Raw genomic sequence first — 22,555 nt, 5'->3', positions numbered from 1 at the left:
TAGTTAACTAATATATTGAGATTTAGAAATCTTAGTGAGAGAGACATTCAAGGAGAGGGCTCCCTGACTGTAACATGCTACCAAGCGGAATTCCAAGAGCTTCTCTCTCTAGCTTCAAAAGGAGAGAGACATGTGATCTAAGATTTTTAAGAACCTTCGTCATGTTGTAACAACAGTCGCTTTGAACCTTTCGGTACATCACTTGACTCTCTGTAGTTTCCTTCTCCCTATGGTGTTATCCATCTTTCCAACTCTGATGAGTATAACTGTGTATTATCCACGAAGGAGAAGAAAGCAGAGCCACATGATGGATTAGATTCCAAGACAAGTGCAGCTTCACAGATATTACGATTTGGCAAATGATAAGAATGTGATTGATCTACAATCCCATTGATCCATGACAAATTTGAAATTTAAAATTGTGTCATGAAAATAGATTACACGAGGTTGCTGCATTCAGACACATTCCTTCTAGTTCCGTGCCAAGCAACAGCATTAGCCCGAACGGCAATCAATGATTTCTTCACCGGTACACATTGTATCTTTCGCAGGAAACAATAATTGATCTTCCCGTTGGATCACATATTGCACAGCTTCGAAAGCACTTTAATTTTTTTCCCTCATCTACTTACACGGATCTCAAAGTAGTTATTGTGCGATTCAATGATTGATGTCGTCAAAGAAGGAAATTCATTCTTTCGCATGCACGATACAACCCGATCCCTTTCCTTAGGTGAGGATGCTAAAGCCGTGGAAAGAAAACTTAAACATCATAAATAATACGATGCATGCTAGAGAGGAAGTACTGCGACCAAGAAAAAATAGTTGCTTAATATCAAGAATAAGACTCTTTTTGACTTTCTTCATCACAAGGTTTACCTATCCTGATTCCCTAATTACAAGAAAACAATAAAATATTCTTCCAGATCCAAATCTATATATTTAAATTTAAACCATAATGACTAGGGAACCACAATGATCACGGGTCTGGGAAAAATCTTGGCCGCGACTGATCCACACTTTCAGCTGAAGAAATAACGTGAAGAAGAGCCTCCCATACCTCAAGCATGAAGGAATGAATCTCAACTGTATTTAGTACATTGAAGAATAACCAACCACCAACTTTTAGAAGAGCAGCAGACCTTAGGAATATATCATCTTGAAGGTGTGCTCATCCCATACTAATCCCCCGATAGAGAACCAGGAGGAAGAGATGAAGAAAAGGAACAAGATGACATCCAGTCTCACCGTGATGCTAATCTGTTTGTTCTTTTTTGTGCTATCAACGTCAAGATCAGGTATGGCGACTAAGACCCATTTGAATTGTTTCTTCTGATCTTTCTTACATGATTCTATTTATAATCATAAACTCGTGTCTTGGAAAAATATGACGCATTAAGTTATATAGATAAATTTATGGAAGTCGCACAGCACTCGTTGACTAAAAATATCCTTTCTTTTGAGAATTTAACATTCTGCCTTCATGATTTACCATGATTTTAGATCTGAAAATTTCACCACACTTTTAAGCGTTTTTTTCTGTATTCTGGGGATTGTCTAACTAGAGAATATAGGAGAAATCTAGAAAGAATGAAGCCTACATGATAATGATGATAGAGAACTTTAATGATGGCATGTGAAACTATGTTACCGTTTCCTTTAGCATTTCATGTAAAAACACTTGATTTTGCCACAGGGAAAACACACATTTTGAGCATAACTCGTGACGCATTTAACATTTCTTTTCAATGTGAATATTTCAACCAAGAGGATTCTCAGTTCTGCCAATTCAACAGCAATACATTTGTAATCAGACAACTCAAGCAAAATAATAAAGCTATAATAGATGGTAAGGTTAGCCAAACTGGTGCCAAAATCCATGCCCTGTGTCAATATGGTATTTGTGTGTATCGTGCTGACACATGTTATGCTTCACCTCATCACTCAGGCATTGAACCATCCAAAGGCCCTCCTATTCTTCTCATGATCGAGAGCTTTGAGGATCGGGGAAGAGAGAGAGAGAGAGGGCACCCGATGTTGAGACAGTTGAGGGCCTAGTTAACATTTGATGATCCAATAGGCTGAGATGTGGCGAAGGCAGAGGAAATTGAGGTTGGAGGAGCGGAGGAGAAATGATGGCAAGGGCCCTGTAAGCTTTGCAATCGGCAAGGGAAGGTATGACGGGGTCCAGATAGTAGAAAAAGAGAGGAGGAAGAAATATTATCCTTTCTCGGTGATTATAGGACAAAAGAATCCCAGTTGGGCCTGCTCGGAACAGGTGGAACTAACTGGTCGGAACAGGGCGGAACATGCCCAGAACTGGACGTTTGGGATAGTTCAGTGAATCCTGGTAGATGAGAATTAGTTAACAAATTCTCTGGTGCATAAGTTTTGTGAAACTGCTCCACCAGATAGTGCAAATTAATGTCATCTCCCTTAAGGCACTCAAATTAATGAAATCAATTTAGATAATCCAACAAAATTATCACTTATATTCAGGTACTGACAGGATGAGTTTTCCAACTGTATGATCAGTAGCACTAGGAGGCCTTTGGAGTGGTCTATAGAGTGACGGCAACAGAAAATGGGCAGTTAAAAGCCCTTGACGGTACTAAGAAAGTGGTCTATAAATCCATAGCTAAGAACATTTGCCATTCACAAGAATCACACTGTAAAGTTCAAAAGAACTCACGTACTAAGAAAGTACGAGGTGCACAACAGAATCCTAAACATTGTGTGAGAAAGGTCATGGATCAGGGGAAAAAAATTGACTTGACCTCCTTAATATCAGAACACAACAAACTTCAAATAGAATGGAAGGGGCCTACTGACTAAACTTCATTCAAATATTACATAATCTGACTAACAACAAATACGTTGATCATAAAAGAACAGACATTGACATTTTCTTTCCACACTTGTTCTTTCAATTACTTTCATCTTTGGAAATTGCAGTCAGTTAATTTTTATCCTTACAGACTCAGGCTGAAAAGCCACTATCCTTCAACTAATGTAAGAATTTTAAAAAAATGGCATAAATAATCACGAAGCTCTATGTCGAGACATGATGAACATGAATGATAAGATAATACCGATTAAACTTTATACTAATAATTCAGTGTATAAATTGTATGATGGATGAGGCATATCCGGTGCAGCAGTGGTGTGTAGCGGATGAACAAACACCAGATGATGTTCTGCAGCAGGCTATGGATTGGGCATGTGGTATTGGGGCTGCAGACTGCAGGATGATCCGACCAAACAAGCCCTGCAACCTTCCCAATACTGTCAGGGACCATGCATCCTATGCCTTCAACAGCTACTGGCAGAAATTTAAAAACCATGGAGGTTCTTGTTACTTCAATGCTGCTGCCATGGTCACTGACTTGAACCCAAGTATGAGCTCTATATCTCCACTATGATGACTAAGAGGTCCAAGTCATCTCATCTCATTTAAATTCATTTCCTAGAGTTGCCTGAAAACATGAAAATGAACCTTAAAAAACTATCTCTAATAATTAATTTTATTGAAGAACCAAGTTGGATCCACATCAAGACATACTCTACCTTTTGATATTCATATTAAGTATCAGAACGATATTTTTCCACAAATATCACGCATACTACTGGGCATAATTTCATCCTCCATATGTACAACAAGGCTTGGAGTCTCTCACTCTCTCTCTTTCTCTCTGTGTGTGTGTGTGTGTGTCAAATGTTATTAGAAGAGAAAAAATTTTCAATTTGTTCTTTAATGTGATAATAGAAAGAGCTCATAGCTTGATTGCATGTACCTCATCGGCCATCCACTTGCCCACTCAAAATGATCTTCCCTGTCCATGTTTTTTGTCATATTTCTTTTCTTTCTTTGTTTTATAGCAAATAAATTCTATCCATTTTTTGCATTCTGTCCAATTTCCATATCAAGTTGTAATACCCAGTAAACTAGGCCCGATCCACTTAACCGACCTACTTGGCCCAGAAGAAAGAAAGAAAAAAAGAATTGCACACGTGCAGCACATGCGAGGAGGGAAGAGGATTCCTAATGGGAGTATTCTTCCACCCCGAACAAAATCTGACTCTAAGCCGGATTCCAGTCGCGACCGAGCCTATTTAAGAGCCCCTCTCCGATCCCTCTATCACCCCACTAGAGATCTAGCCTCGATCGGAGCTCACCATCGGAGGATTTCTTTGAATCCCTCTCCGAACGCCGATCTCCATTTGCACCCGGCCAATTGTCGCCGAAAACCCAAGACCCAGCCTCCTTCGATCTACCCTTCTTCTCTTTCTTTCGGACTCCTTTGAGCCCCAATTCCGACCCACGATCGCTAGAGTTTTGGTGAAAAAGGACGATGCCTTGTTTTCTCTATTTCGGTAGGCCGACCCTTGTTTCTTCTTGTTTTCAATAGATTCCGCCGATGGTGCTTGTCGCTGGGGTCTTCTCCTAATCCCTTGCAGTAGCTTGTGGCCTTGGTCGGAGTCTCGATCGCCGGGATGTCTTGGTTCCATGATTTAAGAGGTTGAAATTCTTGTTTTAGGTGAGTTTTGCACCGCCAACCGCCTGTTGGCCCGCCATGGATCCTTGACCCCAAGCACCACTTGCAGCCACCCTCTTTCTTGCTCTTCCTTAGAAAAAAAAGCTTTTTCTATTTCTTTCTTTCTCTTTTCTCTCTATTTCATCCTCTCTAAGGCTACAAATGGATCGGGTCGACCCGAGATTCGACTCGGCCCGACCCGCATGGACCCGACCTGATCCGAATTTTAGGACCCGCGGGTCCGGGTCGGGTCCTAAAATTGGATCCGAATCATTTTCTGGGTCGGGTCTGCATTTACCGAACAAACCCGATCCGACCCGAATGGACCGAAGAGAGAGAGAGAGAGAGAGGGAAAAGCAAAAGGGAGTTTTTTTCTTCTTTCTTTTTTTTTGTGTGTGTGAGTCGTGGCACTATTGGTCCGCTAGGATTCTCTCTCGATCTATTATTATTGATACCTCTGGTGTCTCGGTAGCTGGCTTTTTTTTTTTCCTTCTGTTTTTTGGTTTTTGTTTTTTTTAACTTTTGCAGGGAGGAAGTGAGGGAACACTGCACTGGATATGGGTCATGTGCCAGTTTTCTGCATTGGAATTGGATTTTGGAAGAAGGTCTCGGATTTTTTTTGTCCTCGTAAGAGGGGAGCTGGGAGACACGAGGTTCCGTCCAATCAGCCATATAGACAAAAAATAGTGTGATATGAAATTTGGCTTGTAGACCGACTTAGTTAGTAAGTCATGGGTCATCTGTTCTGACTGGAGGTTAATTGCAAATGCAAGTCTTTCAAGTCATGGGTCACCCAGCACCTCATAATTATGATATGACCAAATTAGATTTGTCCAAATTTTTTTCCAAAAGCACAAAAAAAGAGATCCGACTCGGACCCGAACCCGACCCGACTCAGATCCGGACCGGACCCGACCCGATCTTCAATCGGATCGGGTCTGGGTCCAAAATTAGGACCCGAACAAAATATCGGGTCGGATCGGGGTCACCCAAGACCCGACCTGTCCCGTCCCATTTGCACCCCTAATCCTCTCTTCCTTATTTCTCTCTCTACTCTCTCTCAGATAGTCGGACCCGGTAAGGATGCCTCTCAGTGATTTTTTGATCGACCATGGTGAATAATCCTGACCCAAGATCATCGGGCGACGTGCCAACCCCACCTTAGCCTTTGTCGAACACTATTAGATTAGGTCACCTTGATCTCTATTGAACCATCTATACTCTAGTCTAACAATGATCAAATAAATTTCGCCTTAATTGGACCGATTGAGGTGTCAGGCACCCCACTTGATCGGCTCTATGAGAGTATTAAAATTTAGAATTTTATTTTTAAAAAAATTATGAAAAAAAATTAATGAAAAATATAATTTTTGAATATTAGGCTCTTAGAGAGACTTTCAAAATTAATTAGGTAAGTAATGTAACCCTTTTCTAGATTTATCAGCAAATTATAAATATTTTTTGAATCAAATTATTCTTCATTTACGAACTTGATGCATAATGTTTTATTATTATATATGCCTTTTCTGGAATATCATATGATTCTTGATCGAACGTATTGACTATGCTCGATCGATTTCGATGTCGTGTGATTTTATATATCTTACCATTTAGAATATTAAACATGCTTTTAACTAAAAGAGTTTTGATTCGAAACAAATTTGGACTCATAGCCAGACTATATTTTAATACCTTACTAGTGGGGATTATACATTGGCCCTTCGATGCCTTACTAGTGAAGGCTATACTTTGGCACTTTGATACTCTGCTATTGAAAGTTATGCAATGGCACTTTTATATGATCATAATTCATGGTTGTCGAAATGAACTTGATGTTTTGAAAGAAATTGTTCATGAACGAAATTTGAATTTTGAAATAACTGGATAGTGTTTAAATTTGGTTTTAAAATGATGAACTCTGCATGCTTAATTTCAGCATACTATTGTTATTTTATTGCTTGATTTATCTGGTTAAAATGTTCATTGCTTATTGGATTATCTAGCTCATTGCATAATTTCTTACTATTTTTTACAGATTCAAAAAACTAGCTTGACTCTGATTTATCATGAGAAAGCAACTAGAGACAAAATTTTGACTTCTAAATTTAGATTAGGCTTTTATTAAAATTGATACAAAACTTTAGAATATTATTTAATTTTATGTGATATTTAATTTTGAATTAGTTATTTAGGATAAAGTTTGAGTGTTATTATCTAAATTTATTCCGTTGTTTGTTTATGATATAATATTGAGATGCCTTGCATACTTGCAGAACGAGTTCCTTACGAGTATGCGGCGGTTGCCACAACTCTTGGTTCGCGATCTCGGGTCGGCGGCGTGACAAACAGCAAATGCATTCCATCCACGTTCCATATCAGGTTGGTGCATACACCGAGTAAAGTGGATAGTTAGCAAGGTGAATGGATTGCAAATGTTATTTCTACTACTCTCCATGCATTTCATCTAGATCCAATCACTTGCCACATAATGAGAGCTAAAGAGAAACATATGGTAAAAGGATAATAAACATTTTGCACCAATATTGAAAAGTGAGAAATAATACTCATAATGCAATAGGTCAGTGTCATATAAAAAGTTGGAATACTTGTATGAAACTTGGCATATTGGGAACAATTTTGTAAGGAATTTTTTTGGTTAGGATGTTCATTTGCTAAAAGATTTATACAAAAGAGAGAGAGAGGGGACAAAAAAAAGTGTAAGTTTTTCTAGAGTTGTTAGAACAATTAACCATTACACATCAATTTCAGGAAACCATAATGGTATGTTTAATATATAGAACTGACTGTGAATATAATTCTAGTCTGCAATAATATATACATTTTGTTTCCACCATTATTATTAAGTTATTAGAGTTTACTTCGTGCAAACAAGGGAACATGGAAGTCATGTTTCAAAAGTACGATGTTTTGTCAACTAAAGAACAATTTCTGCAGTCCAATTGACAAGCCTGAAGCATTGGCAGGCACCCATCTCATCGTTCTCTCACAACTGTTGACTGAGAGCAGACACACAAGGCCATACACATAATCACATTTTCTCACGCGTGTTATATGTCATATACAAACTTGTCTGTTAATGAATGTCATGATCTTTTCCCTTATAATTGCTTGCAGATCATGGTTCATGCCACTTTGAATCACTCCCCTGATGCTACGAAGTTGTGTCATCATAAAGATTTCAAGCTTTTCCCGTCATGATGCTTGAGCTGATCATCTTGTGGGTCAAATCTCTCCCTTGGTCCAAAGAACAAGGACAGGCAACAGATTATGATATTTCCTTTTCTAAATTTTGGAATTTAAATTCCTTGCATTTGTCTCATTATCATTATGGAAGTTCAGATATCAGTTTATGCTGTTTTCTGTGATCTAAGCAACAAGGATAATCAACAAAGTGCCAGTTTTCTGTAGTTTCCTGTGTACCATTGATCAGAATTTAATATTCATATGAATAACCACATAGTTTGTAATTTCTACATCATGTTTCCTAGTTTATTTACGGGCAAACATTACCAATTATGAAAACCATTTTTCACACAAATGTGACAAAACGTCCTTTACAAATAAACCCCATATGAATATCAAGCTGCTGGGGGCAAATAAACTTTTCTTTGGAAATATGGAACTTGAGGTGAATTACACTACATGTTTTCTAATCAACTGGTCTTGCCAGAATGCTGATGACTGCTTCAAATGAAATGTACTCTTAACATTCTAACACACAAGATAAAACTCTTGATAAACAGAAAAAGCATCACCACATTGGTAAAATGAACAGCCAAAATATTGGGTTTCAGGAGATAAATATGGTAAATTCGATTCACATGGATTTGCATAAGCACATATCCAATGTCCAACATTTAGAAGAATGTAACATTCAGTGGAAATTATTCCCAGAATGCTCCAAGTGTAAACATCATGCCCCAGGACTAAACCATATAAAGCTAAGCATCACAAGCATATAATTTAGAGATGCACTGCCGAAGAAATATTTGCCATCAGAAGAGCAGGCTGGCCCAAGCAGCAATAAATGCAAAGCCACCAAATGGTGCTAGTGAAGAGTACCTTCTGTCTTCAAGGTAAGCCACAGTATAGCACCTGAGGAAATTACAATAATTTCCTTTGAGCTTCTTTTGTAAAAATATCATAATTCTATTAAAAGAATGGAAAGAATTGACAGCAACTAGAACATAATCTGCACATCAGTATTATCTACGGACAGGAGCTATGCAAATACACTTATAGTTGATGTATGACCTATCCATTCTCATAGGTTAATGAGCTACTAGATACTTCTAGAAGAAGAATGTTATGAACAAGAAAGACGGAAGTCTGTAATTTATAGGCAACAAAAGCAAACACCCTCAAACCTTGGTGAATAAAACCAGTTCACCTGTATAGTTCAACCAACAGAACTTTCTATGCAGATATCAATCTTTAGGTTAATGATGCGAGGTATGAACTTGATATCATGTACTTAAATATCATCCCCACTACAGACTACTTCATATACTTAAATATCATCTCTAGGCAACCCAAGTAAATCAAGATAGGAGGTCATCATACATCGACAAACTGAATGATCTACCAACTACCTATCAATTTCTTTTATGCTAGCTTCAACAAATTGCTTTTGTCCTTTTGTAAGGTTATCAACATAGGGGTATCGTTCTCCTATTTATAATTAAAAAATAACACTTTGTAACATAAATGGCAATGGCAAGAGTTTTTCTGCATTTCTCTTGACAGCACCTTTCAATATAGTGCTGATCTACACAAGGTATTGTAGGTATGGATGCAAGAGATAAAAAAGATAAATGTTAAAAGACAGTGGAGAGGGAAGAAAGAGGGTAGTAAGCAGAATATCCTTTGTTATAAAACAATAACATAGGTGATAGTAGAGGCCATCATGGATGAAAAATAATAATTAAAATAAAATCACTCAAAACCTGCTCCTAAATAAATACTCATGCCCTAGATTGATCAATGTATTAAAAAGCAGACAATGGGCACGTAGTGGCCGAGTGCTTTCATAATAGATAGCAAGCACCATGAACCCGAAACAGACTGCTAAAATATATCAGTATTTTTCTAAGTATCAAAAATTAATATGTTCCATCAATTTCATGCAAAAAGCAATGAAAAACAAGCATTAACGGCAAATCTATAAAACATCATCACTTATCATCACAATATCATGTCAACTTTCATATAGTGTCAAGGTCCATAATCTAATGACTAATATCATCATCCACCAAACATAATAGTATCACTTATGAGATAAAAATATCCACAATCATATAATATTAATCATAAAACAAAGATGTCAATCGCATATCGTCAACCATGAAAGATGTTCATAATCATATAACATAATTCCCCAAAGAGAATATCACCATCAATAGATAATAGACTTTTCTAGACTCTAGACCAAAAAGTCAAATGACAAATTAAAAAATGACCATCTTAATGACCAATCTACTTCTAAGAGCTCTACTTCTTAAGCATCAAAACTAGAGGTGACTAAGAGTACACTAGCAGCCACTGTGGTAGGTTTTCACCCGATATACCAGGTGCTTCATACCCAAGTGCCGTACAGCACCCCTAACACACTTAGCATAGTGGTTTTCAACTGAAAATGCTATAGCAGTCAATTTTTAAAACAATGAGATTCATAGATACCTAAAAGTATTTTAAAAAGTCCAAGGTATTTGTTTCTGAATCGGCTGAAAATCAACTTAGGACTTCCTAAAACATATTTTGACCCGAAAGCAGACTTGTAATCAACCTGATGTTCCATAAGGAACTTCCATAATACAGTTACAATGCTAGATATGTAGTCATACTTGTACAAGAGTCCCACTAACCAGAGCCTTAAGGCCTAGCATTAATATCACCTATCCAGCTTCAGTTCTATTTGATACAACTTCATCCAACTAACCTTCGAAAAATGAATCCACTGTTATTGAAGTAAAACAATTAGTTTGGGTAATGCAGCAACCTTGACTCCCTAAATTACCTGAAAACTTGCACCCACACTGGCCTTCTTTGGCATCATCAACGATTGTTATACCATCTATAAGTAAGACAATTTCTCCAAAGTATGAGCAAATATATAAAGTTAAAGGGATTTAAGTTGTTTCTCGTTGAAGGCCTATTGCCATTGAACAACTCTCCAGATTATCCATGAGTAATTTTTCTAATCATTATCGTTCCCTCATACATGCCTTGCCTACAAACTCAATGTGCCTTCTTCCTTCAAGTTCCCCACCATGTAAGTTCCTTGGTATTTTGGACATATTAAACAATTGCCAAGTAAGAATAATTTCCCCAATGCTTGACCTTCATAGCATGAAATTATTTCATTTTAAAGATTGTTATTCCTCGGGTAAATCTTTGTATGATTATGTTTTTTCAGGCATCAAAATATAAATTAAATTTTAGATTACGCTTTTGTTTTTTTGCATTAATTTAGAAATCAGGTATGGTTACACTTTTCTTTCGATTTTCCAAATACACAAAATAACATCTATTAGGACCTCATCATCTAAGTTCTTTATGCGTTCAAAATGGTCTGAATTCTTGATATTACCAAGACACATCTGTGCTAGTTTGTAGACAACAATATTTTTCATCTCTAATTCCAAAACACTTAAGCAAACCACAAATTTTGAATTCCACTTTTCTCTAAAATACTCTTTCTCTAAAATACTCTACACAAGGTTTTACATCTCATAGGACAGGAGCATCCTTGTTTCTCAATGAAACGAGACGCCCCACTGTCCCGCCCCATCCCAGCTACGGTCCCCATCTCTCTCCCCTTTTTCTTTCCTTTCTTCCTTCCTTTCTTTCTTTCTTTTTCTTCTTTCTTTCCTTCTTTTCTTTCTTTTTCCTCTACTTTCCTCTCTTTCCCTTCCATTTTCTTTCTTTTTCTCACCCCTTCCTTTCTTATTTTTCCCTCATTCTACTTCTTTCTCTTTCCTTTCTTCCTTCTTTCCCTCCTTTCTTTCTTTTCTTCTCTCTTTCTTTCTTTCTTTTTTCTTCTTCTTCTTTCCTTTCACTTTTTTTCTTCATCTTTCCTTCCTTCTTTCTTTCCTCTTTCTTTTTCTCTTGCATGGATGGGTTTCGAAGTTCCAACCCTATACCGCTCCCATTTTCTTACAGAAATGGGACGGGATGGCCGGAACTTAAAACCTTGACTCTATAGAAATAATCTCTTGCCATTGACTAAAGCACAATCTTTTGTCTTCAGACCTCTGGTTTCTACCATCAGGTGGTGTATCCACCCGACATCAATTCATAAAGTTCTTTGACATAATCTTTTTCCCGTACCTACAAGTTGTACCACTGTGCGTTGATTATTATGATGGTGATCAACTGGATTGGCATATTTAAATTCCAGTGTTTGGATGAATGACTTCAATTTATTTGGTATGCTCAAGAATACTCTTAAGTGGGCTACTGCATGGTTTTTTCGATAATACAGAAAAGCCTAAAACAGATAATAGATGAAAATATAAATGGAATGCACTCACGTTCCAGAGAATGCCAAAATCCCAGCAGTCAATAGGCCTCCAAACTGCACAGAGGACAGAAGTTCGGTACAAAGATCGCAATTCAGCAAACAAATCAACAACAGGAGCGAAAGGGGCAAAAAGTGGATTGTAAGATAATGAAATAAGTAATGCACTATGGTACCCACAATTTGGGGGTGTTTGGTTATGGGAGCTCCAACTAACGCTGCCGTGTGAACCAAATGATACAGAGACGCAGTCTGCCAGACCTGCCAGTTTCAAAAAGAAAAAGAAAAATAAACAAAAATTTGCAAACTAAAAGGAAGGAAAACTACAAGATCCCCGGCTATTTCTGAACACTTGCTAGGTTTCTCTTTTTCTCCTCAAAATCTTACATACAAGAAATAAAAAAGCCCTAAGAAGCTAGTTACCTCTTTGTAAGAAGGGTTTTGGGGCCTGAAGCCATGGGCCCCATAAGTCCCGAGACCAAGCGCAGCAACCCCTGTCTCAAATCGCATAAATCAGAGCAAATAATTTCTTGAAAAACAAGATTAGAAAACTCAAAAAAACGAAGGGGAAAAAAATGAACTCTTCCCCTCGCAAAATCAAATTAATCTAGTCTAAAGTTACTTCTAAGCAAGAAAAAAAAATTAAAAGATAGCTTCAAAAATGAAGCAATTGATTTCTTTCTCATACAGAGAGAGATAGAGTAAGAGAAAGAAGGGGGCGGGGGGGGGCGGGGGGGGTGTGGTCGCTGGAGGAGTGGGGGAGAGGGTACCAGAAACTGCAGCGACCTTATGCCACACCATGGGATTCATTAGACGGACCGCTCTCCTTCCCTGAGGCTTTTCTCGGTGAGGCAAAAGTTGCCAAGTCCATTCGATTCATGCAACTAGATATAGATTGAAGGCTGAAATCGACCAACAAGAAAAAAATAAAATCATACATCGGACGGTCGACAACATCCATCACAATTCACAAACGGAGCAGTAATGTCGTGCCAGAACGCTCGCATACGGACGTGCTCCATCAGCCGTCGGTCATTTCCAACGTTAATCACTGCTGTCTGTCTAATTTCTCCACCGTTAAAATATTAAAAAAAATTTGCCTGATTTTAAAATATAAAAAATTACTATTTATATGCATATCTTTATAAAATATTTATTTTACATGTAAATTATTCTTTTTTTATTTATATACTCATATCATCTAATACTATTAAAAATAAATAATTTAAATTTGAAATGACTAAAAATATTTTTCCAAAGGATGGTGACAATCTTATAGAGATTTTCCAAATCTTCTCCCAATTTTTGGGTTGCAATGGTCGCTAGTGAAAAAACTCGTTTTCGTTTGGTTGAGTTTAGAGAGAGAAGCTCTGGTTCCAGAGAGAGAAGCCAACGGCTAGTCTCCGGGGTGATTCGTAGTCTAACGGGTAGTCTCCGGACGGCAGGGGGATGCATGGGCGGCCGCATGGGAAGCTCACAACAGCCGTGATGGTGAAAAAGGCACTGTTTTCGTGACTCTGTGTGATCTGTGTTCATCAACGGCTGGTTTCCGCCGGCGTGGTCGTCGAGGGTCGAGGCGAAGGGGAACACATCGGGCCGGCCAGTAGGAAATCCCGAAGGGCAAGCATGCACCTAGGGGAGGGTGATCGGCACGGTCTCCGTGGTCAGCTTGGTGTCTCAGGAAAGCACTCCAGGGTGGTGGCAACAGGTGCTACCAACTGTTTGACACGTTGGTTCCGGAGACTGAGTTGCAAGCTGCCTAGGCGGATCTTCGACATGCGCGAGTAATGCTGTAGGCCAGTTCAATCATTCTGGAGGGCGACTCGGCCACGGTTATCGGATAGATTCGGGGGAGGAGGGGTCGAGGGGTGAGAGCACGGACCACCCCTTGATCCGGGACATAGGAATGATGATGAGAGATGGGGGGCCTTCCAGTTCAAATATGTATTCAGAAAAGCCAATAAGGCGGCCGACTGGGTGGCTACCTATGCAGCCTACCACTCAGGGTACACCCTTTGGTCAGGGGAGAGGGAGCTGCCACTGGCACTCCACGAGCTGTTGTATTTCGATTTTATTGGGTGTATTCGTACACGCACTGTATGAAGCACCCGTTTAAGCAATATATATATATATTCTTACAGGTAGACACGCAAATAAAAAACTTTATAAGGATACAGATGCAAATTGTAACTTTACAAGGATACTCATATAATTATGCAAATTTAGGAGGATATACACTTAAAAAAATCTAATAAAAAATGATCAAAATTTAATAAAGATAATTCAGTTGTTCATAATAAAAAATATGGCAAAAAAATTTAATATTATCATGTCATATGATCTCATGTTAATATCAAATCTTATAGAATGAATCATATTGCTTTTACAAAATTCTCGCCTAAAAATTAAACAACAAATCAATATTTATCGATGGGAGGCAAAATGGATCGTCCTACTCTAGCGTGGAGCCACCCAATTCCAGCCGAGCAAGCCAGACCTCGGTCCTACTAAGAGCCAGGCCGACCTTGGACCCTGCCGAAGGCCGAGCCGACCTCGGCCAGAGGCCAGGCAGACCTCAGACCCCACCAAAGGCTGAACCGACCTCTGCCCTGTCAACCCTAATTCCGTCGAAGATCCCGTGGATCCCCAGAACAAAAGGAATGGTTGATCAAGCACCTGGACGTAGGTCGTCTGATGAAGGTCAAGGTAATCTGAGGTAGCCAGTTTCGACAATAGGTCGGCTATGGAATTCTCCAGCCTCTGGACTTGCAGGATCTCAAACTTTTCAAAGGCTGAGGAGGCTTTCTTAACTTTTAGCAGGTACCACACCATCATCGGGGCCCTTGCCAAGTCTCCTTGAACCTGCCCCTCCACCAATTGAGAATTGGTGAAGACCTTCCGGCGTGGAACCTTAAGCTCTTAGGCAAGCTTCAATCCAATTAGGAGGGCCTCATATTCTGTCTCGTTGTTTAAGGCCTGAAAACCCAAACACAATGCATATTTGGCTATGAATCCCTTAGGGCTGTTGCCAACTTGGATGAGACCTTCCAGACCCTAAGAAGATACTACATTAAACTTAACCCAAGACTTCTCCAAACCGATCCCTAGCAAGATACTCTATGTTACCCTAAGTGACAAGCCAAGAGGGGGGGATGAATTGGATTTTCTAAATTTTTAATCCCTTAATCAAATTAATAGATGAATGGGTAGTTTAGCTAATATTAATTAAGTGTGTGTAGTAAAATTAGAAAAGCACATAATACAGACACACAAGACATATAGTGGTTCGATGCTCTCCTAAGCACCTACGTCCACTCCCCAAGCATCTCCTTGGAAATTTACTATAATCTCGCGGATTATAGTTGGATTGTTATCCGGGCTCACAATCCAAAAATCTTTATACTTTGGTTTTCCGGGATCACCAATAACCTACTTTGGTTTTGCGGGCTCACCAACAACCTACAATGTTGGTTTTATGGGCTTACCAACTAACCTTACAACAAGATTAATAAGTAACAAAAGAGAGCTCTTAAGAGAGCAAATAAAACAATTATAAACTACAAAGAAGAGTTTAGAGAATGTTTATCGCTTTGGAGGAGCTATTCTCTTCTTTGTCAAGCTTGCTTCGCTTCATAAGGATTGGTGGAGTTATTGATGACTCTTTGAGACTGCTCAACAACTTTCTTTTGGCCCTTTTGATGAAACAATTGAATGAGGCTTTTTTTTCTAGGGTTTACTCTTGAATATTCTTCTTTAATGTCAAAAGATATTTTCCTCTGATGAATAGTGTCTCTTAAATACCTCCCCAACCTCTATTGGTCACTCTCCAACTGTTTGAATTGAAAAACTAGCCATTTCTAGCCGTTGGAAGCTCAAAAAGTACTTCTGCAGAACTAGTCGTTGGGCTGTCACTCGTGCTGGGGTCGACCCAAGCTTTTCCGAGGTCGACTTAAGTTACTGTTCATCAGCCTTGGGGTCGACTCAAACTTCTCTGGGGTCGGCCCCTGCTACAGTGGGGTCGGCCTTCTCAGGAACTACAAAACCTTATTTTTCTGACTGTTTTCACTGAGGTCGACTCATGCTTTCTTGGGGTCGACCTAAGCTCTATTGGGGTCGGCCCTCTCAGGAATTCCAGAGACATGTTTTTTGAACACTCATCCTAGGGTCGGCTCATGTTCTCTTGGGGTCGGCTCCACTAGGGTCGGCTCAAGTCTTCCTGGGGTCGTTTCAAGAAAATTTGGGGTCGACCCTCTCAGTAAATTCCAAAGAGTTGTTTTCTTTGAGGTTGCAAGTTGGGGTCGGCTCAAGGATACTTGGGGTCGGCCCCAGTTACTGTTCATCTATGCCATTTTTGCAAGTAAGTGCCAGATCGTTCCAAAACGTGCCGGGGTCGACTCCACTTCTTCTGGGGTCGACTCCTACTCTGTGCCAAGTGTGTCACTCCGTGCTAGTGCGTGCCATATGTATCAGGATCAACTCCAAACCTCTTTGGGGTCGACTCAACTCATAATTTCCTGCATCTTAAGGTTAGACTAATTCATAGGATCAATAGAACATATTTCAAATAATTTTGAGTGTATGGCACGATAGAGCTTCATACCCTTAACAATAAAAATTACAGTTTTGCCCTTAAGGGTATTCTTCACTTGAAACTTTGCGAAAGTAGATTTTAAAAGCTCTCTATCATTTTCTACTACATATTTTATCTTTTTGTTAATCATTGTGAGTCGTTTTGATCTCAATCTCTCAATGTATCGTGAGTGTATCGAGGGTGTGGTATGTATTAGTGATGTATCAAGTTAAACTGTATTATTAATTTGATATTCCCTCAATTGTTGTGTTAATCATCGAAATAACATTATCATCCTCACTCTACCTTTAACTTATGGTTTCCTTGATGGCCATGAGCATGGTTCTTGATGGCCAGAATCTAAAAGCCTATATACTATGCGAGCTAGGTCCTCCAAGATGCAAAAATCAGGTATGCCAAGCTGGAGAAGGTAGCATATGCCCTGGTCATCTTAGCGAGGAAACTCTGCCCGTACTTTCAGACTCGTTCAATCATTGCCCTATCCGATCAACCACTGAGACAAGTACTGCAAAGGTTAAATTCATTGGGAAGATTGGAAAAGTGGGCATTAGAGCTTGGCGAATTTGATATCCACTACCATCTCCGACATGCTATCAAGGCATAGACATTGGTAGACTTCATTGTGGAATGCTCAATCTCCAAGCACTTGGAGGACAACACGCCGCCAGTGTAGCATGAGCCGGAGGATTTGTGGACGCCCCACATGGATGGATCCTCCAATACAAATAAAAGTAGTGCTAAATTGATCTTAACAAATGGTGCTTGTTTTGCCTGCTCTTCACTAGCATGTCATCGACATGAACTTCCTTGTTGCAGCCGATCTACTCCTTGCGCCTTTATGAGTCAACTCCAACAGATTGTGAGTCGACCCTAGATCTGTCTCAGAAGATAGATAAAAAGCCATAAAATTCAACTAAGTGGCAAGTCGACCCATGAATACACGAGCCAACTCCAACTTAGCAAGAGTTGACCTCAAACAAAAACGAGCCAACCCCTAAATAGCCACAAAGAAAAGACAGAGAGCTGGAAAAATTATCGGATGGGTGAGTTCACCCATAGAATTCACGAGCTGACTAAAGTCGATCCCAGAACGACTATAGTGGAAAGACAGAAAGCAGTGAAACTTATTTCATTGAAGAGTTGATCCCTAAAAGCAATGAGTTGACCCCAATCATTTGAGAAGTTGACTCCTGAACTGAGAGAGTCGACTCCATAAGTGCCAAAAATGAAAGATGGTGCGGTAAAAAAACAAAAAAGCAAGTTTGATACGACTCACGCAGGCCATGAAGAAAGTTCATAAAAATCAAACCCCCAAAATTAACTAATACTAAAATTTTCTAATAAGGCAAAACTCATGTTGGATTTTGAGATTTGTGCCTATGGGATCTATGACCCATGCGGCCACATGTGCTAGGCATGCCAACGTCACCAGTTCTCCAAGGCAAATACTTGTTCTGCCAGGGATCATAGCCCCTTCATTAGGACATTTGCCTTCTCCTCTTTAGAAGAGAATTTGAACAATTACCCTATTTGAGAGAGGGAGAACTTGAAGCTCTCCATCAATCCCGCATCAAACCTTCATTTCCCTTTGAATGATGTCCAAAGAAATCCTTCGCCCATAGACTTAACAATTAAACTAGTACTCCACCGATGCCAAGTTTCTTCAACTTCTTCGTCGGAAAAAAGCCACCAACTACATATGCTATTGCAAGGTGGCTATTTCCCCCGCATCTCCCATCTGAATTGCCGTTTGCCTTACTCCATCTGACCTCGCTGGGAGCACCTTGACCCACATTGCCCTTTGTCGACGGACCAATCTCCTCCAACCGCCTTCCTAGGCATTTTGATCTCACCAGGCGCATTCTCGGGATCTTGTCAGGTGGAGGAAAGGCGCGATCACCCCTTTGAGCCTCCCTTCCCTCTGCCATGAAGGGGGCATTTAGTAACCCCAACAGGATCACCACCGTGATCTAAGATCTTTGGTGATTCGAATATTAGGGTGATTTGATCTCCAATAATTTAAGATCAATGTGTTTGGTAGGTTATGGTCCAGTGATTAAAAATCTCCAGATATCCATGAGTAACTTGTTTGGTATGGTACGGAGATTCAAGATCACCGACCACATAATACCACAAATACCCCTGATGTATCTTAGATGGATTTTTTATGTGTTTTTAATTCTCATGAATCAAAAATATAAGTCAATTTGCTAATTCCTATAATAGTTTCATAATTTTGTCACATATTCTACTTTTAGTATCCGTTATCATATATTTATTAATCATATAAAATATATTATAATAAAATATTAATATATTTATCAATATATTAATTATTAATATATTCTATAAAAATATATTTATTACTCCTATAAATTATTAATATTATAAAAATATGTTATTTTTATTATAGAATTAATATTTTTATTTATACTTATAATAGATTTTTTAATACTAATAATTATTTTGATTAAAAAATAAGATAAATAGGAGTAATATATTAAATATTTTCATTATATAAATATAATAATATAATAATATATTTCTACTATAATTTAAAATTATCCTTCAATAATAATATGATTAGTAATATATTATAATATAATATATATCATTAATATAATATATAATATCAACATAATATTATATATATATATATAACATTGACATTATATATATATATATATATATATAACATTGACATAATATATTGATGGTATATTGATATATTAATTTTTCTGCTAAATTGAGGGGTATTTTTGTCTTTAACTTTCAATCCAAGATCACTGCCATGGGGTGATCTTAGATTTCCGACCTCAAGGACGGATATTCCATCACCGGGTTGGGCGATGATTTAAGAAGTGGAGGTGATTTAGGATCACTGCCACGTAGGATCACCGTGGTGCAATCAAATGCGATGATTTTATCACCTCCATCCACATCATCCTTGATCCTGAGATGATGACCCCATACCAAACGCTCCAAAAGAGGGGTGCATGAAACCCTAGCATGGCCTTCGGACGTAGTCAGCCCGCACACTGCTGGCCGGACCTCACGTATCCAAAAAGCATGGTGTATTATTGTTGTAGGTTAGCAGGTTTTGTTGGGCCCACAACGAACGGCAATTCAATTTATATTACTTAGAGCTCAGCATTTTAATGAATTGCATTCCCTGGAGCATTTAGAGATGCCCCGCCACTCCTCACATGGGCTGTCACATTGTCAACAGCTGGCTAGATATAAATTGTTGCTTTTGCTATCAGGCCTGTTGCTTTTGCTAATGATGCAGAGGATTGATAAGCTATTATTTTTTAAAAGTTTTTAAAAAAGTTTCCACGTTTTCCTGAAATTGAACCAAAACAAAATTGTTTGTCGTAACATGACCGAGAAACTCAACGCCCCACACATAATGATTCGATCGGATCTTCTGCACCCCTTATAAGTCCCTCTTCCCCCACCTAGTCTAACAAATAACTCTACCATTATAAGGTCTCTCTCCACCCCCCTCGCTTCCAGTCCACCATGGAACTTTTCTACTGCTCCCTCTTCCTCATCTTCCTTCTCTTGTTCCTAAAGTTCCGAAGTTCTGGTGGCAGGCCCCATTCCAAACTGCCCCCAGGACCATGGGAGCTCCCCATCATCGGCAGCATCCACCACCTCATTGGCTCTCTGCCGCACCGGTCCTTCCGAGACTTGGCAAGGAAACATGGACCGCTCATGCTTGTAAAGCTTGGTGAGGTCCCAACCCTCGTCGTCTCCTCCCCAGAAGCAGCCAAAGAGATCATGAAGAGCCATGACATCGCCTTCTGCAGCAGACCCCTGACCGTAGCTCTCAAGATACTTACATACGGCGGCAAGGACCTTATTTTTGCCCCCTACGGCGACTACTGGAGGCAGTTGCGAAAGATCTGCATCTTGGAGCTGCTAAGCCCCAAGCGCGTACAATCATTTCAATCCATTCGGGAGGAGGAAGTGATGAACCTCATCCAGTCCATTTCGTCGACAAATAATGCCTCGCCGGTGAACCTTAGCGATCAACTTTTTACGATGACAAATAACATTACGACGAGGGCTGTCATCGGAAACAAGTGCAAGGATCAAAGTGCATTTTTAGCAGCATTGACCGATTCGATAGAGGCAGCAGGGGGCTTCAATCTAGCCGACTTGTTCCCGTCATCATCCATCGTGAGTTTCGTCAGCGGGATGACGCTCAAGGTGCAGAGGTGCCGCGAAAAGGTTGATCAGATCTTGGATGGCATCATCCGAGAACACAAAGAGAGGACAAAGACTGAATCCACGGAGGAGGATTTGCTTGACATCCTCCTAATAATTCAGGAGGAAGGTGGCCTTGAATTACCTCTCACAATGGATGCCGTTAAAGCTGTTATCTTTGTAAGTTCTTCTCAAAGAAAAACATCTCTTCAAAAAAAACAAAAGCTCTAGCTTTGTGTTTTAATTTCTAGCTGCCACGATACAACACTTTACTAGTTTATTTTTCGGTAGGACATTATTGGAGCCGGAAGCGAGACATCAGCCACCACTCTGGAATGGGCCATGTCGGAGCTCATTAGGCATCCAAGAGTGATGAAGCACGCACAGTCAGAGGTAAGGGACATATTTGGAGAAAGGGCAAAGGTGACTGAAGCAAAGATCAAGGAATTACACTACTTAAAACTAGTCATCAAAGAGGCTCTTAGACTGCACGTTCCAGTGCCACTGCTACTTCCTCGAGAGTGTCGAGAGACATGTGAAGTGCTTGGATACGAGATTCCTGCGAAGACAAGAGTGGTTGTGAATGCATGGGCAATTGGGAGAGATCCACAACACTGGGGCGACGCCGAGGAATTCAAGCCTGAGAGATTTGCAGGTACTGACATTGACTTCAAGGGAACCGATTTCGAGTTCATACCTTTCGGCGCTGGAAGGAGGATATGTCCCGGGATGTCATTTGGGCTAGCGAACGTGGAGCTTGCCCTTGCTTGTCTTCTCTACTATTTTGACTGGAAACTTCCAAATGGGATGGAACCCAATGATCTCGACATGGCCGAGTCCTTTGGAGCGACTGCTAGAAGGAGATTGGAGCTGTATTTACATGGTATCCCTCATACTTCTTGTCCTACACCATAGATGTGAATTCTGAAAAGTAACTTCACGCTCTATATGGTAATCCAACATATTGTCCTGCCTAGCAAGGTCCAAGAGTGATTCTAAGTTACTTGTGAAGGGTCGTATATTTAGAAGACCATGATATGTAAGTTCAAGGAATAAAATTAAGTGTTCCCACGTATCTCCACTTATCTCTCTTCCTCTATTATCCGCCACTAGAAACTTTTTGGGAGAAAACTCATCATACTTATACCTAACAGATCGATCATAGTTCAATAAATTTCCAGAAACCCAACTTTCTCTAAATTGAGAGATTTTATCTCTATTTTTTTTAATTTCTTTAAATATGAATTCTGCAATTGCCAAAATTTAAAATGTATGATCTTATCCTAATAGTAACTCTGCAAAAAACTACCAGAAAAAAGAAGGATGTGACCTTTAAGATCATAATTTTATTTGCATCTTTATAATGAAAATTTTGATTGCACTTTCATCATTAGAGATGTGAAACACAAATATTAAATAAACCATCCCCCTACCCGCGCCCTCCCCTCCTCTCTCCCATCCCCTTCCTAAGCCTTATGGAAGTCAGTTTTTGCTATGTTAGGAGTGTTGTTCACAAGAATGGTAAATGATGGATCTTGAATGCACCCCATGATTCACCAAATCCACACACTACACAAAAAAAAGACAATTACCGACTCTTATTTGCCGACGCTTATTCCATGCGTCGGCAAAAATTTTTCCCCGTCAACATTTGCCGATGCTTTTTAAAAGCGTCGG

General features: G+C 39.4%; 3 protein-coding genes and 1 long non-coding RNA gene across 5 annotated transcripts; 3 read left to right on the top strand and 1 right to left on the bottom strand.

Moving 5' to 3' along the window:
- Positions 1-982: 982 nt before the first annotated feature.
- On the top strand, positions 983-7,963 carry LOC120106905. Of its 2 annotated transcripts, XR_005508894.1 has the most exons (3): positions 983-1,298; positions 6,809-6,914; positions 7,671-7,963. It is a non-coding gene; the product is annotated as an uncharacterized LOC120106905 (long non-coding RNA). The 2 variants fall into 2 exon arrangements; XR_005508893.1 differs by having other exon boundaries at positions 6,809-7,963.
- Positions 1,625-4,430, top strand: LOC103721932 (glucan endo-1,3-beta-glucosidase 4). The gene has a single exon (XM_039119998.1). The coding sequence runs from the start codon at positions 3,132-3,134 to the stop codon at positions 3,420-3,422; it is 291 nt and encodes a 96-aa protein (XP_038975926.1). The 5' UTR covers positions 1,625-3,131; the 3' UTR covers positions 3,423-4,430.
- A 331-nt stretch (positions 7,964-8,294) lies between the features above and the next one.
- LOC103721929 (transmembrane protein 256 homolog) lies at positions 8,295-12,951 on the bottom strand (the record flags this gene model as incomplete). The annotated part of the gene is made up of 5 exons (XM_008812317.3): positions 8,295-8,651; positions 12,089-12,132; positions 12,256-12,336; positions 12,499-12,569; positions 12,846-12,951. Coding segments are annotated over 5 exons (402 nt in total), but the record flags the coding sequence as incomplete, so codon positions are not given.
- Positions 12,952-20,125: 7,174 nt separating this feature from the next.
- On the top strand, positions 20,126-21,896 carry LOC103721933 (premnaspirodiene oxygenase-like). The gene is made up of 2 exons (XM_008812321.3): positions 20,126-21,058; positions 21,170-21,896. The coding sequence occupies exons 1-2, from the start codon at positions 20,189-20,191 to the stop codon at positions 21,791-21,793; spliced, it is 1,494 nt and encodes a 497-aa protein (XP_008810543.2). The 5' UTR covers positions 20,126-20,188; the 3' UTR covers positions 21,794-21,896.
- Positions 21,897-22,555: the final 659 nt, after the last annotated feature.

The sequence above is a fragment of the Phoenix dactylifera genome, unplaced genomic scaffold (genome assembly GCF_009389715.1).
Source record: "Phoenix dactylifera cultivar Barhee BC4 unplaced genomic scaffold, palm_55x_up_171113_PBpolish2nd_filt_p 000678F, whole genome shotgun sequence".
In the NCBI taxonomy this organism is placed as follows: Eukaryota; Viridiplantae; Streptophyta; class Magnoliopsida; order Arecales; family Arecaceae; genus Phoenix; species Phoenix dactylifera.
Note: the sequence above shows the minus strand (reverse complement) of the source record. Positions and strands in the feature narration are given on the sequence as shown.